Source organism: Montipora foliosa, chromosome 7, assembly GCF_036669935.1.
Source record: "Montipora foliosa isolate CH-2021 chromosome 7, ASM3666993v2, whole genome shotgun sequence".
NCBI classification, from domain to species: Eukaryota; Metazoa; Cnidaria; class Anthozoa; order Scleractinia; family Acroporidae; genus Montipora; species Montipora foliosa.
The window spans coordinates 30119848-30135582 of record NC_090875.1 but is presented as its reverse complement, the minus strand read 5'-3'; the positions used below and the strand labels follow the sequence as shown (position 1 = coordinate 30135582).

The 15735-nt window shown below is 40.3% G+C and overlaps 1 protein-coding gene across 1 annotated transcript; it reads right to left on the bottom strand.

Moving 5' to 3' along the window:
* Positions 1 to 304: 304 nt before the first annotated feature.
* LOC138011773 (5-aminolevulinate synthase-like) lies at positions 305 to 11031 on the bottom strand. The gene is made up of 9 exons (XM_068858932.1): positions 10748 to 11031; positions 10518 to 10553; positions 5476 to 5592; positions 5011 to 5154; positions 3850 to 4093; positions 3262 to 3446; positions 2614 to 2864; positions 1847 to 2209; positions 305 to 766 (listed from the first exon to the last, which is right to left on the bottom strand). The coding sequence occupies exons 1-9, from the start codon at positions 10899 to 10901 to the stop codon at positions 461 to 463; spliced, it is 1800 nt and encodes a 599-aa protein (XP_068715033.1). The 5' UTR covers positions 10902 to 11031; the 3' UTR covers positions 305 to 460.
* Positions 11032 to 15735: the final 4704 nt, after the last annotated feature.

The window sequence follows — 15735 nt, the reverse complement described above, 5'->3', positions numbered from 1 at the left end:
GTTTGGGCTTTTTCAACAGCTACATTATAACCTCAGTCTGCATTTTACACTGATCGATTCCAGTGATTTAATTTCATTTCCTGGCACCTCACGTCCAAGGGCACTTCGAGATATGGAAACAAGTCTTTACCCACGAATAAGGCCCCTTTTTCAGTTGCTTTCAAACCACTGATAAAGAGGGAGTACCGACCATGCTATGAACATAAAGGAAATTAGTTGTAACAACGGTATCACAACTTTCAAAGAAAGCAACTAGGTTAAAAGGAATGCTACCAACTCTCACAACACAAATAAACAGACAGTCTCAGTTTCATTGGTATACCAATTTGGATCATTTATTCCGTTGCAGTGAAAACTATTTTAAATTCTTACAATTCAGAATTGATTGCATTACATTGATGAAACAATGCGAAGTGCGCAAGTGCAGTAGAGCGCCGACATGGGGCTGGTTACCAGTGCCCTAGGCGGCGGTGACCTGGGAGGCGTACTTATTGCACTCCAGCTCCTGGTAGGTGATACACCGGTCCTGGCAATCGCAGTCGGTGGTACAAACAGGGGTCAGGAATTCCATGCCCTGATTCTTCCACGCCTTCACAAGGGCCTCAGTGAATTTATCCATCATCTCTTCAGTGTGCTTTGGGGTGGGAGCGATGCGAAGTCGCTCCTTTCCACGTTCCACCGTCGGGTAATTGATTGACTGCACGTACATGCCATACTTTGATAGCATCTCGTTGCAAATGGCTGTACACTTTGCCGCATCGCCAACCTAAGACAAAAGAAGCGCATAGGGTTAGAAAAGAACTTCGTCTGTCCCGAATGCCCTGGTAAAGAACGCCAAAACGTGCTCGAATTTTCAAAAACTTCTCGATCGTTAGAAATGGAACTCAGCAGTTGCTTAAATTCTTTAGACATTCCCTTAGAGATTTTCGTTAGTAATTATTGCCTATACAATGTAACGTGCAAATGCCTTATTGCATTCTTCACAGTTTTACCATCGTATCCTTATCACATAACGTGACCCCTTGAGTCTCTAAGAAACTCATTTACATTTTTATATTCCAATCAGCTCAATTTCTTTCACTTTTGACTTTAACAATGACGTTGAAAGAAGGTCGAAGCGTCGCAGATTTTTAAAAAAGAATTATCTGTAAACCGAGATGGTTTTATGTTTCTCAATTTTATCGCAATGTTTTATAGTCGTCTAAAATGCCTATTTTACCAAAGACCTGGTCTTCCGTTGTTAACAAGCGATCATAGAAGTAAATCGCAGAACACCATTGTTTTTCGAACAGATTTGGAAAACTGACATCGTTTCAAATTGCTTTATATCAAAGGCAAAAATGACACTGGTTCCTTTCAACCGTGTAACGTTTTGTGTGTTCAATTCTTCACTTCCACGATCATTAAAAACTGCTCTAAACTTGCCACAACTACGGAGAAGAGCTCAAATGTTGCCCAAAATGCGGGAAAAGGGCGAATAAGTGCTCAAGGGTGTTCCAATTGTAAACCAGTGCTCCAAATTCCGCAATCGGGATATAAACAAATTAATAAGGGAGACGGTTCATTAATATTTCCCTTAAAATGCGCTGTAAAATATTTTGGCTGATCTCTGGGTATTAGCAATGCCGAAGACACTAACAATTTGACTGAAGTGAGCTTTGACCAAAACTCATAAAATCTGCCGAGTAATAAATACCTCTTACTAACCGAATTCGAGGTCCGTGCTGTAAGTTACGGACAGAGTTTTTTCCCGTTGATTTATGCGTGGGCCATAAATCAACGGGAAAAAAACGAACTGACCAATCACGGCGCGCGTACTAAGTAAGAGATATGTTAAAAATCTTACATGCACAGGAATGATGTGGCTCGGTGCATACACCACAGGTAGCCCAGCACTGACAAGCTTGTTTCGCAAGGTGTGTACGACGCTTTGGTGCTTGTTTCGAAGCTGACGCCCCTCCTCGCCAGACAGAATACCAATGGATGTAATGGCAGAATTCACCGTGACCGGGGGCAGGGAAGTGGTAAAGATAAACCCAGATCCGTAACTGCGAATGTTGTCCACAAGAGCTGCTGTTCCAGCAATGTACCCGCCTATGACGCCAAATGCTTTCCCAAGGGTACCGCTGATGATGTCCATTTTGTGAAGGACCCCATCGCGGGCGCCGATACCTGCGCCATTGTAGCCGTAGAGGCCAACAGCGTGGACCTTTCGACAGAGAAAAGAGGACACGTTCAGACTCAACTGAGAATATCCTACTGCACAGCCATATTTTAAAGAGAGCAGGCTTTGCGCTCACATGACATAAGAAAGCTTGATATAGATTTCTGGGACGGCTCTACCAGCACCACTCGATCCCCCTTAAAGAGAGGCTACAGGTAGCCCATCCTCTACTCGATTGCTAGCCGATAGCTCAACAACTGAGTTGGTTTCGTGACAGAAGAAATCAGTACCGAATCCTTGCTTCTCAACATAAAACTATGAAAGTTACAGATTTGCAAAAGTACAGACGTCTTTTCGTTTGAAACAATGACACCGAATTTGTTCACGTTCCGATGCCTGGATGTTCTGTCCGATTTTTGACAGCGCAGCCTTCCCAAACGCGAACTCACCTCATCAACAAAGGTAAGAGCACCATATTTGTGCGCAACATCACAAAGCTCCTCCAAAGGACACACATCCCCAGTCATGGAGTGCACCGTCTCAAAAGCCACAATCTTCGGCGCATCGGGGTCAGCTTCCTGCAACAGCTGCTCCAAGTGGTCGACATCATTATGGCGGAAGATAAACTTCTTGGCTCCACTGTTCCGTATCCCTTGGATCATAGACGCATGATTGCCCGCGTCAGAGAATATCAGGCAGCCTAGAAGAATCATAACACAGTAATGAGTCGAGAACTGGAGAATGACAGGGTTGGTCATCTGTATTTTTGTAGTACCCACTCCCTCCTTCCTCGGGAAAGCACTCGGGTACTTTACTGAGGACAAAGAATAAGTAAAGTCTGAAAAATTATCAACCAAAGAAAAAATTGTAACTACAACAGAGACATTGACTGACACTTCAACAAGCTGCGCTTAAGTCATCCTCAAAGTCAAGTCATTTGCGCAGTGTCAGTGAATCATATAAGTCACTGATGCCGAAGGAATTGAGTGCCTAGTTGCATTGTTGACAAAACATTCTCCCTTTGTCTTCAGTGGCTGATCTCAAACCAAAACTGACACGAAAATATTAATATCTACAAACTTGATGCATTCTAATACCTGGTAACTGGCGTGCCAGAGTGAACAGTGTGGTATCATTGGCCACATAACAGGACGTAAAAAGCAAGGCTGCTTCCTTGTCATGCAGTTCTGCCAGCTTCTCTTCCAAACCTTCATGATAGCTGCTGGTTCCCGAGATATTCCTGGTGCCTCCTGCTCCTACACCGTGTTTTTCAATGGTCTCCCTACAGAAACACAAAAATAACATTAAACAGATACATTCTTTTTCATAAAAGGTAATAATTACTATGTGCAGCTGTACATTCTTTTTGGAATAATATTACTCTCTTACTATTTTCTACATAAATTTACTCTGTTTTTATTTGCCATTTTTCATTGAAAGGTTCAATCTTCTTCAATTTGTATTTTGGAGCATCAACGACTTGACTACTAACTCGCAGTTTGTCCAATGGAGAGGTCTTTCGTATTTTGCTTGAATTGTTCATTAAGTTCACTTGTCTTTCCTTTGTCTTTACTTCAGCAACCATTTGAATTTTCAATTAAAAATCTGTTCATTCTTCAAAAGTTTGACGAGCGAGTTTCTTTTTTGGGCTAGAGCTAAGACTAAATCTTTGACGACAAACTTACATTGCAGTTTTCAAAACTTCTGGGTGACGACTCATTCCAAGATAATCATTGCTGCACCAAACAGTCACATCTTTGCCCGCCATGGTGTTACTGTAATCCAGTGCATGTGGGAATGCCCCTGCCAAACGGTTTACTTTCTTGAAAATACGATAAGTATCATCATTCTTCTTCTTGTCAATCTCGCCCATGAAGAACTGGTCATAATCAAAGTGGGAATGGAAATTCTGAAGGTCGGGAGCAGGTGCTACGAGAAAAAGCAAAATTTATTTTTTTAACTCTTGTTGCATTCCATATGGATAAGAACGTACACTTTCATTCCCTCCTCCCGTTTTTCTTCCGGGGGGAGGGTACAGCTACACGTAGGCTAACTAATCATGCCATTTGTCCATATCAGTTACAGGTGTAACAGTCGATGCCATTAGAGTTCACATTGTGGCTGCCATGTTGAAACAACGTTCCATGTGTCTGGAGCACTTCGCCTCTATCTCATGTGAATCCACATGAAGTCAAGAAATTCTGAGAATGAGTACCAGGTATATCTTACTTTAACCAAACATCAAGAGGACATATTTTCTCAGTGATGCTTTACTATCCATTCACTTAGAAAAACAAAAAAACAAAACAAAACAAAGAGTTTAAAACAAGCCGTTTCTGTAGAGTTCCTAACTGGTGCTCAATACTCAAAACACGCTTACCTATTTCTAGTTCACAAACAAAGTTGTCCAAATTGAATAGAAATGTCGGACACACAGCTACGTTGTAGATGCACCATCACTGATGGCCAAAAAGAGGTTGGCTATGGATTGCCAAAATTGTTGGATCCTAAAATTATCCAGGGCCATATATATTATACAAACTTTTCCCATCTATTTCCATAGTGTTTTAACTTTTAAACCCTAAAGAGTGATATCACTGCTATTTAAACATACAGGTGAATAGAATCATGAAATTCAAATGCAACTAGTACAGACTTTGTTAGCTGAAAACTTTCCTCTCATCTGTAGCCTAGCATAGTTGGGTCCATAAAATTGCTGTTACAGACCAGGAGAGGCTCAATATAGTAGAGGTCTGCTCCATCCGTGGCTTCAAGTGAATTACAAGTCTTTTCCAATCCCAAGTTACAAGAAATAAAAAATTAATGTTTGAATGTTACCAGCATACCTTGCACACTAAGAGGCATTGTCACCATCTGACGCACACCAGTGGGCTGAGACAGGACACTGCCAACCTTCATGGCTGGGGTGGGCTGAAGTTTCTGCAAGGCATCAACAACTAACTTTCCACTTGAGAAGGGGCATTTTCCATCTACAATGGGACAATAGTAATGCAGTGGTTAATCTAGCACTTCAAATAGTTGATAGTCACAAAAAGTTTCTCTTTACAGTAGCATTCAACTTGGTCCCAACGCTCTCCACCCACCCTCAACCTGTGGCAAGAAAGAGACACATGCACATATACACACCCTTGTATGGTATGACTGTGTTTGTCCCAAAATATGGGATACGTAACAAACAAAAGATTGATGGAAGAAGTATCATGAGCAACTTCTGATTTCAATCAATTTTAAAATTAGGTCGTTGGTACTCAAGACACAAGATTAAATGGAACTAAATGTGTCTGACAAACCTGCTGGAATAACAGACTCCATTTTGGGATATCCCTCTTGGTAATCACACGCACACCCATTCCCTTTCAGAGCAGCATCTGCCACAGCAGCATTCTGGGTAAAAGGGCACTTTCCAGCTACAAAATAAATAAGACAACTATTTCAGTGATGGGTGTTTTCACTAAAAATATAAAATTACAGTGCAACGTGCTTTACCGCGGCCTCCCAACAAACTTTCACATTTGACAACTACATGTACAAGTAAATACACCAACTCAACAAACGTGCAAACTTTGCAAGGAGGCACGACTGTCAATCAAATTCGCACACCCTGATAATTATTTTGTAAAAAACTTGGTTAGGTGGCCACAGCAAGGTGCATTGCACTGTAAGAAAGTAGGATTTCTTTGGAAAAATAATCTTTAGGAGGAAAACAGGAGATGTCAATAGTCTTAAATGTTTCATGTTAATTATAAGACACTTGTAACTAGACTAAGATGGAAATTTTTCTACCAGGAAATTACGCTTTCATCAAATAAGTTCATAAAACACATGGAAACTACTGAAAACTCAAGAGTCCTAAGCAGAATTGTCCTTTTGCCAGTCTCCATGCAACAAGTTCCTCATCCTTCCCACTTAACACCTTAAAAACACCTTTAGCTGATTTAGAGTTGATAAAATTGAACTACCAATGTAAAAAGTTTGGATAGCTAATGTTTTGAGCTCTACTACCCCTTTGTTAGAGTGGTTTTGCAAACAAAATAGTGGCTTGCTATAGAACTAACATATCGCTAGAGCTCTCTTGATTGGCTCAGAAAAAAATTTACAGTAAATGCAATGACCCTGACTAAAACAGAACTAAAGTCTCAGACACAAATATTCTAACACTGAACACACTTTTTCCTCTTGCCACCCTAATGTGGTTTGCCAATTGCAGAGAAACCTTCATTAAACCTTGTGTTAAAAATATCATATCACAGTAATAGCTAAGGGGTAACATAAAAACGATTGAACGTTACAGTCCCTTGACATCCTACATTGTACCATCTTCTGTAACCTCGCTTTCTTTTTCCCTTGTTTTTTTTTTTTTCTCAAATTGATTATTGCATTACCACATTGGTAATGAAGAGTTTGTGACCAAACTTGATAAAAGGGTTTTGGCAAGTTCCTCTAACTGCATGATCATGTGAAAGAAAATAATCTCAGGGTTTGTCACTCCAGATGAATTCTTCCAGTACAAAGTCACCCCAATTGAGATGAAAAATTCACCTGCTACCTTTCAACGCCTTATTAACAGTGTTATTGCCGGTCTTGATGTGTTGAAGCATCCATTGACAATGTAATTATTCATAAATAGTGACAGTTAGGAAGATCATTTTAAAACTATCCGAAGTTTCTTTGAACGACTTCATGAAGCCAAGACACAGTCAATATGCCCAAAAGTGAGTTTGCACCTAGCACATGTGGCCTATTTGGGCATATTGTTGGACAGCGCCAAGTGAAACCAGTTGATGCTTAAGGCTATGTCATTGTTGACTTTCCAAGTCCAGAGTCTAAAGAACAATAATTGATGCGTTTTCTGATAATGGTTGGTTCTACCTCAATTTTGTCCAACCTTCTCTGCTGTTGCTGAACCACTGAAACAACTGACGAATAAGTAAGAGAGCCAAATTTGTCTGGGACACCAAGTGTAAAATGGCATTTGAGGAGACAAAAGCCTCATTTGAAGAGTTTTGAATTTTGCATAAGCATTGTTTTCAGTTACTCTTGTGACTTTCAATGGTCCCAAGAGAAAACAAAAACAGTGCTTATGCAAAATTTGGAGGGACAAACAAAGAGTATTATGGTATTTTCGAAAGTGGCCCATTATGGCCATCAGTTTAAGTTACACATTGCTGATGGAGCTGTGATTTTACAAGAGGACACTGACGGAGTGGACCACCCATTTGTCATTCTTCATCATTACCTTTCTTAGGTCGGCAAAAACCGGTTAGGCAACACACCAATCAAGAAGATTAACCAAAATCAAAGGAACTTAATTCCACCGTCGAAAAGGAGTACTTAGCCCTGATTCTACCCTTAAAGCACTTTGAAAAACATCAGTTAATAAGTCACGTTTTTATGCTTGCTGTGTTTGGTTGGGTCACATGTATGTGACCACATGTTTGTTTGTTTTTTTTTTTTTGTTACGTAATTAGTGTATGACCATGTAAGGGTAAAGTGAAGAAACAGAGAAATGGAGAGTCATTGTGTACAGCAATCACAATCCATTTCTGTTCTTGCGCAAGTCAAAGAGTACCATAAAACCAAATGCAACTCTGATGAAGTCTAATTCTGCAAAGTTACGATCCTGGCATTTCACATATTAAGGGGAAAGACATTATGTCATTGCAGACTGCCTTTCTAGAGTTTAACTCTCTTAGTACGCCAAAGTTGACCTAAAAAGTTTGAAAATTAACTCTCTTTTCCTTCAAGAGATTGGAGAAAATCAGTTAACAACTTAAAACTTCATCCAAAGTTAATCGAAGGACTGGTTAGGAAACCTTAAAACCTTCAGAAGCGAGAACAATGTTGTTGCAATCAATGTTGAATTGACCCTGACCCTGCACAATCTTTTGTTTTCACTTCGCACGGGTTTGCAAATTGGTTGCACAAAATTTAATCGAAGGATTTGATTGGTTATCTTCTCAAAAAAAAAAAAAAAACAAGGTGTGTTTTGTGCAAGGTGAAGGCCAAAAATGCAGACAAAAACAATGAAACAAAGGAACTTGTCGCATTTCATAACCATCTCCACGCATTAAGATCCACTCAATAACTATGTCCCTTTTAAGAAGTCACATTTTCACGTTTTTGCACTTGCCATGTTTCATTGGGTCACACACATCAGCCCACGTTTTTTTTTTTTTTTTTTTTTTTGGTTATGCAATTAGTTTATCATCATAATTGGGTAAAACAAAGAATCAGAAAAGTAGAGCATGAGAAAAGGAGTGAAGAACTCAAGCTCAGGGAGAGAAGGTTGTGCTTTGCGTTTACATAAACGGATTGATACATGGGATTGGTTGCAGCTTCTTTCTTCATTTTGCTGTTGCGGACACATTATAAACTGTACCTGTGTGATAAATGCACGGTACCATTGGGGGCTGTGTCTAAAAGAGAACTGTTAACTCTAGTGCTGGTCTTGTAATGTTACACTAATAATTAAGCTGCACACATGTTGTTTCTTGGTAAGCCAAAAAGAAATTTCATTTGTAATGTGGGGATTGTGCCCTGATGGACTTTGTGCCCTGTGCATCTGGACTTTGTACCTTGTGCATCTGGACTTTGTAGCTTAGTTTACATTCCGTTCTGGTAGTGGATTGTTGTTAACCGGCTCTGTACCTTTTTCACTTTTACTTGGGCGCTTGGGCCCTTGTAGATAAACTTTAAAACTCTTGTGAAAAAAAAAAAAAAGGTCTAGGGCTTGGGGATACTGACTATAAAGTTTAATTCAGTGTTAAGGATACATTGGAAATCCTTAGAATGGAAGTAGACAATAATCTGGATTTTTCTGGTCATATATCAAATGTGCACAAAACGATTACATGTAATAGTCAACTCAACGACGTTATGATGTGCTCTCGGAACCTTAAAGGGCAAGACCATGGTGAGCACGAAATGTTTTCTGTCTTCTGTGCACTGCATGTGTGTTTCAGTCTGTTCAGGCGTCAGTAATAAAACCAATAATGCTTTCCGATTTGGTGCTTCCACTAGGATTTCAGAAATGTACAGCCATACAGCAATTTAACCTTAAGAAATAAACTTCTTTTTGACCTTGGAATCGCGCTTTCGGCATTCCGACACATCATCGATAATGGCGCCGTGTTGTGGTCTTTGCAGCAATTAAGTTGTCTCTCAAACATTGATCTTCTGGCACTGTGTTACATAACCCCCAAGATCTTTTAGTTAAGGTCTGCTAGTTTGGCAACGCTACAAAGGTAGGGTACACCCTCCAAAGGTGAGCTCTGCTGGTACTACATGTTAAATTTAGTAGTGTGTAGGTATTCAAAGTCACAATATCAGAAGGAATTTAGACTGCAAGGGTAGTATTACATCAAAGTACTGATCTGGGAGAAAGGTGAAAAATCAGGGAGGAGGGAGAAATGGCCAAAAAAATTAGGGAGGGGGAGAAAATGAGTTTTAAAATAGGGAGATAAGATATTTGTCGACTTGTTCCTCTCTCCTCTTGAAAAGATTGTTTGTACAATTCGTGACAGTCGTTTGTGGGCCTAATAATTCATCCAATGTTATAAGAGGTGTTAGAAAGCTGCAGGGTATCAAACATGAATGACTTAGCAAAAAGAACACAAAAGAAATCTATACATATATGAATAAATTACCAATCGACTGTATCCCACAACACCAATACCAAGATCAAAACTGACAACCAACAACTACGTCAATGATTTACGAGGTTCCGCATTCTGATCTGACGTCCGGAATATGACATGCAAATACTGTGTACACTTTGTGAGCTTCAGCAATAACGGATGACATGTATCTTAACAGCTTTCTAAGATAACATACGTTTACATGTAGTAATTGATCACGTATGTCTATATATAAGCTGGATCGCAGTTACACCACAACTACTTACCCCTATTTTAACAAGGCAATCTCAAAAATCATTTCTGAGAGATGAAAGAAATATCATAGAGATCAGCGCTTAATCCTCGCGTGAACTATCTGGGAAGCCACTCGTTGAAAATCGAGAAAATGTACATTATGTACTCGACCGACGAGTGGTTTCGATTCTGTACAAAATGTGATAATTCATACAATACAGTGGCTTCATTTTCCCAACTGCCAATTGTTTTTAATGGACTGGAAAACATTTTTAGGTAAAGTGAGAGCTATAAGACGGCTTAGAATTTAAAAGCACTTAAGCTTAATGCAAATAATGATAGCCGGCACATTCCTGCCGATGTCGATCGTAGAGATGGTGACGCTGAAACAATATTACGTCTTGATCAAGCCTAAAAATAAAAAATTGGAACCCATGGAATCATTCAAATTCTATTCAAACCTTTGGCAGTGGTTGCAACACCAACGGTCTTTGCTCCTGTGGTACAAATCGAGAAAAAGAAAAATTAGATAAATGAATTTAAGACTTGAACTTATGTAATCTCGTCGCATCAGCTGGCATCAGAAGAGTGTGAATTTTGAAGAATACCCGTTCGCAATATTCACAGCACAATCGTGTAAAGTTCTGAATTTAAAACAAAAAATTAAAACACGAAGATCGATCAGCCTTACCATCACTTTTGGGGGGAATATCGCTCTGTTTATTCAAGACTTCGGACATCACTGGGCAACGTTCAGCGTACGAAACCAACACAGGTCCCCTCGCTTTACGAACGAAAGAAGAAGGCACACGCGCCAAAAACGGGCATTTCTTTGCAAGTTCCATCGTTGAAACAATTCCCAAGGTTTTCGGGTTAAGGGTACAGTAGCTTTGATGATTTAGAGGGTAAAAAAGCCGCCTTCACGTTGTAATCACACCGTAACCAAACGGAATGACACTGCATCCGCAATAACTCACTAACCGTGGAGACAGGGTTTTATATATCGGTTGGATTACCAAATAAGGAGACAAAAACCAAATATGGTGAGGACCTGCATTGATGTTTAGGTCAAAATCACGGAATATTTTTCGTGGTCAGCTGTGTCATGTTTTTAATTTATTAAAGTCTAAAAAGGGGGTTAAAACAGATCTAAAAAACACTAAAAACCTAAATTTCGGCCGCTTTCTGCGACCTTCTTCAGAGAAAATATACCAGCAAGTTACGGCATGCAAATATATAGAAAAATGATGTCATTGTTCGTTGCTCCTAAGGGAGGAAACCAGTGCCGCGTAAACCCTGGGGAATGGTGTTCTTTCGTTGACAGAGTTTTTGTCGAGGAACGAATGCAACGACTCTAGAAAAAGCCTTTTGTTCTTGGTTTTTACGCCTGTTTCCAAAATGCTTGCATACCGGTAATTTGGGTGTATGTCGTGGCCGGTGGTTTCGGCATGCTGTTTTACCGCAGAGCCGATATTCTTGTGCTCAGCCCCCCGAGACTTCCAACTTCTTTTACTCTCTCCAACCAGAGTTAACTCTGCTCCAACATACGTAAAAGGCACTGGTTTTCTCCCTTAGGAGCAACGAATAATGAATGCATGCCGTAACTTGCTAGTATATTTTCTCTGAAGAAAGTCGCAGAAGGCGGCCGAAAATTTAGTTTTTTAATGTTTTTTAGATCTGTTTTAGAATTATGAACACAGATAGCTCTTACAATTTTAACTTAACTTGTTCTCATCAGTACATTTTGCGAAATTTTTCCCTCTAAAGCTTTTTGAAACATAAATTATTTTCCAAGTGTGTGTGTAGACGTCGAAGTTCACTTTTTAGATTATGAACACAGATCGCTCTTACAATCTTAACTTAACTTGTTCTCATCAGTACATTTTGCGAAATTTTGCAGCCAAAGCTTTTTGAGACATAAATTATTTTCCAAGTGTGTGTGTAGACGTCGAAGTTCACTTTTTCCCTTTTGGCAGTCATGCATCAAATATAAGCAATGCTTAATTAAAATACTCCACTAAAAAAAGACCGGCATACATTTTTATATAGACAAACACATATATGCATATTTTGTACATACATATGTTTATTCTGAGTGTTTAAGACGAATTTTCTGAATGTGCTCAACTTTATAGATTATTTCTCGAGAACCGCAACGTCTACAGCTTCAGAGGTACAACATCGCTTTCTTGGCGACGGTTCCGTTCTGGATGATCACCCACCTGCAGCTGCTGAGTGTGGTCCGTTTGGGACCAGACGAAAAATGGAAAATAGATAGATACATACATATGTCAATATACTAATCGGGTATTATTTTTTGTCGCTACGCACAGTATTTTTAAAGTCAAAACTGCTAAATCATTACCAGTTAAGAAAAAGATTGACTTCCCTTTACAAGCCCAATATTTTATTTGTTTATATTATGACGCAAAACTTATTTATCAATATTGGCTACAGAGCGATTTTCAAACTGACCCACCACCGCTCGTTCCGCTTTTAGAAAAGACTGACGATACCGTACCACTTGTAGCTGTATCCGCAGCGTCTAGTGTTTGCAATTATATATCCCGCCGATAACTGTTGCTGTCTACGTGGCCTCATACACCATGAGACGTTAATGAGACCTGGTAAAACATTATCCGGAGTCGAACAAATTTTGCTAGAGACCTTATCACCGCGAACTTATTCGTTCCCTTCTGCGATATGCATTCGCGCGGGTTTATTTGTGAGTCGTTTTCTCGAAAACGAGAGGCGGTTTTTGTACGATTCACACACTTGGAATAATATGGCGTACGCAGTACACCGATCGCTCACAATTTCAAGTGGGATCTAAGGTCATTGTGTTTCTTAAAGTTTGTGATGGAGAGAAGATTTGAAGTGTAAACCCTACATTGAATAAAATTTGACAGCCGGAAAAAATGAATCGTTACATCCATTGAAGACATAACACGTCAACAAGCTCTAAGGGGGGTGACTTTGCAGACGTCAAGTATCATGAGCTTCACCACTCGGCAGCAATATTGCAGTTAAATCAGTGCTCGAAGTACATTTTTATTATTTTCATCCGTTATTATTCCACATTTACATGTTAATTTTTTAGGGGCGGATCCAACGAGGATTTTTCTAAGGGAGTGGTGCAAAAGACCAGTCGTATCAGAAAGCCGAAGGTCATCTCAGGTATGGGGGTGGGGGTGGCACCACTGCCCCCTCCCCCTAGATCCGCGCCTGTTTTTCCTATTTATTCAAATAGGACATTGAGCAACACGAAAGCTTTGGATACTTTGGTCACTGTGCACGTACCAACAATTTGTATATCTTATAGTCTTCTTTGTCTGTGAACTTCTATTTTTTACTTTGTGACTTGTCTGAACTGTATTTCTTTGATTAGTTCGTAAATAAACTTGACTTGAAACTAAATATGAAAATAAAACATCCAAAAAGACGTGATTACTATAATAAAGTGTAATGACTATTCAGTAACCATAAACATCAAAATAACGTCAATTGATGCCAAATCTAGCATTCACTGACCAGACCGGCAACTCAAGGGGTAACTGAATCGTGAGTCTTACGAAATGTATTCAAAGGAATATCAATAGTTCGATATTGTTTTCATTGTTTGTTTTCTCGTTTAATTTAGACAGACCTTTTAGGACCCAAGTCTATAATAATTCCTTTAATCGACACTGAAGATCAGTTTGGAAACGACTGGATAAACCGTCATTAATTTCCTACAAACTGAACTGTAAATGTTTCTTGATAACATGTTAAGAAATTATTTTTAAAACGAAGAAGTTTCGACGAACCGGATACAATAGCCTTATATAGAGAGGGAAATATAATAAACTTTTTACCGTTTTCTCCGGCTAACCTACGGAACTCTACAGTTATACTGCAGAGGACAGACTACAACCGTCCGGGAACTCGGTAGTGCGCTACAATTTGCGAATAGTGTGTGGTCACAGGATTATAAGCATTGAGGAGTTGTGAGACAGGGCCTATGGTTTATCGTCTAAACATTTGTAGATGTTATCATTACCGTATTTAAAAACTCTGAGTCATATCATATCATATTATACATATCATATATCTTTATTTATCCTCGGATTTTTAGAGTAGCTTGGTGTAGCTAATATCTCCGAGCATTTACCCTCCCAACCATGATACACCACAGAAGACAGACCACAACACCGGGAACTACATGCCCTACTCGTTGCGACAACTGTGCGGGTTCTTTTACGTCCCACAGGATTATGAACATTGAAGGGTTGTTGAGACGGGACCTCCGGCTTATCGTCCTTATCTGAGAAGACTAGAGAGACTAACCATTTGCAGATGTAATTACAAAGGCAGCACTTTCTCCTCAGTTATTTAAAGACCCTGAGTTTTGGTCCGGCCGGAGTTGAACTCACGACCTCCCGCGTGACAGCCCGGTGCTCAACCAACTGAGCTACTGGTGCGCGGTGAGTGCGCCCTCACGCCAGTGGGCAGGTCCGATACTGGACTGAGCCAAGCGGTTGGCGGTTAATTCTGCAATCAGATGTATAAAAAAGTGAAACAAAGAGTTAAGCACGAATGGAGTCAGTCTGTGTGTTCAAATTTGGATTGCGTTCCTTTGCGAGGGAGCTATCGTAAACGAGGCCACGGCTAATAACCCTTTTACCGTAGCCCATGGTACTATCCGCGAAGAATAGGGCATGGCGTTCCCGGTGTGTGGTCTTTCTTCGTCGTCTTATGATTAGTCTGGCTGGATCAGCTTGCAGGGATTCTGAGCAAATCACACCACGAAAACAAGATAATACAGAAAGAAATCAGGACATTCTGTTGCCAGGTACTGGATCTTCTCTGAGAGCAGGCTCAAAACACGATAGGTCTGATCTGTCCATGGAGAAGCTTCAGTAGTTAAAGAAGCGACTACATGATGGACTACATGATGGCACTAGTGCTTGACACATGACTCGAATATGAAAAGTGTTCAGACACTTTGAAATGTTCAGCTTAGTCACCGTGCGCCGAGTAGATTGTATTTGTCTTTGAAGGTTCCACCACGTTTTGTAAACAACTGGTAGCCTTCCTCTCGCTTGAAATCCGCGGTCACATCAGGATGAAACAATATTGATTTCTTCGTTTCATTCAACTCGAAAGAAATTTGGCATATTTTCTCGTCACCACAGCCTCGGCTTTTAAGTCTGCGCATGACCCGAAGCTATGGGAAATTCTATGTAGGTGAACATGCGCTGTGGGGTTCTTATAGGCAAACGTTTTTGGCTATTTGAACCTTACGGCGCCTGCTCAAACCAATCGGAGACGCTTTTCATTGTAAGTTCACGAAAACCAATGAAAAGACACTTTGTTTTAGGGTTCCCCAGAGTTCTTCACACCCTCAGTCATGAGCAAAGGAGAAGAGGTCTGGGGTCGAGATTATGACCATGCCTTAAAAAGAGGATAGCAAAAGTGGAATCAGTATCAGTACCTCTGGCCTGGACTAGTTGCCACAGCAACGCACCATGATTCACCCAGAGATCCCTTCAACTCGCACTTAGGTCCCAAACTAGGTTTCAGATACCAGACGTCTCCCCCTCAACAGGCAGTGGGGGAAGAGAAAACACTGTCAATCTCTAGTGGGGAGGGGGGAGAAATCACTGTCAATCCCTGGACCATATACGATACACCCCATCC

Bases quoted from the DNA above. Each gene is read 5' to 3' on its own strand.
- LOC138011773 (XM_068858932.1), bottom strand. From the start codon at position 10,901: ATGGAACTTGCAAAGAAATGCCCGTTTTTGGCGCGTGTGCCTTCTTCT. The intron at 5,593-10,517 runs GTTTGAATAGAA...TTTATTTTGTAG, and splicing joins TGTTGCAACCACTGCCAAAG to CTGGAAAGTGCCCTTTTACC. The intron at 2,865-3,261 runs GTATTAGAATGC...TGATTCTTCTAG, and splicing joins TCTGGCACGCCAGTTACCAG to GCTGCCTGATATTCTCTGAC.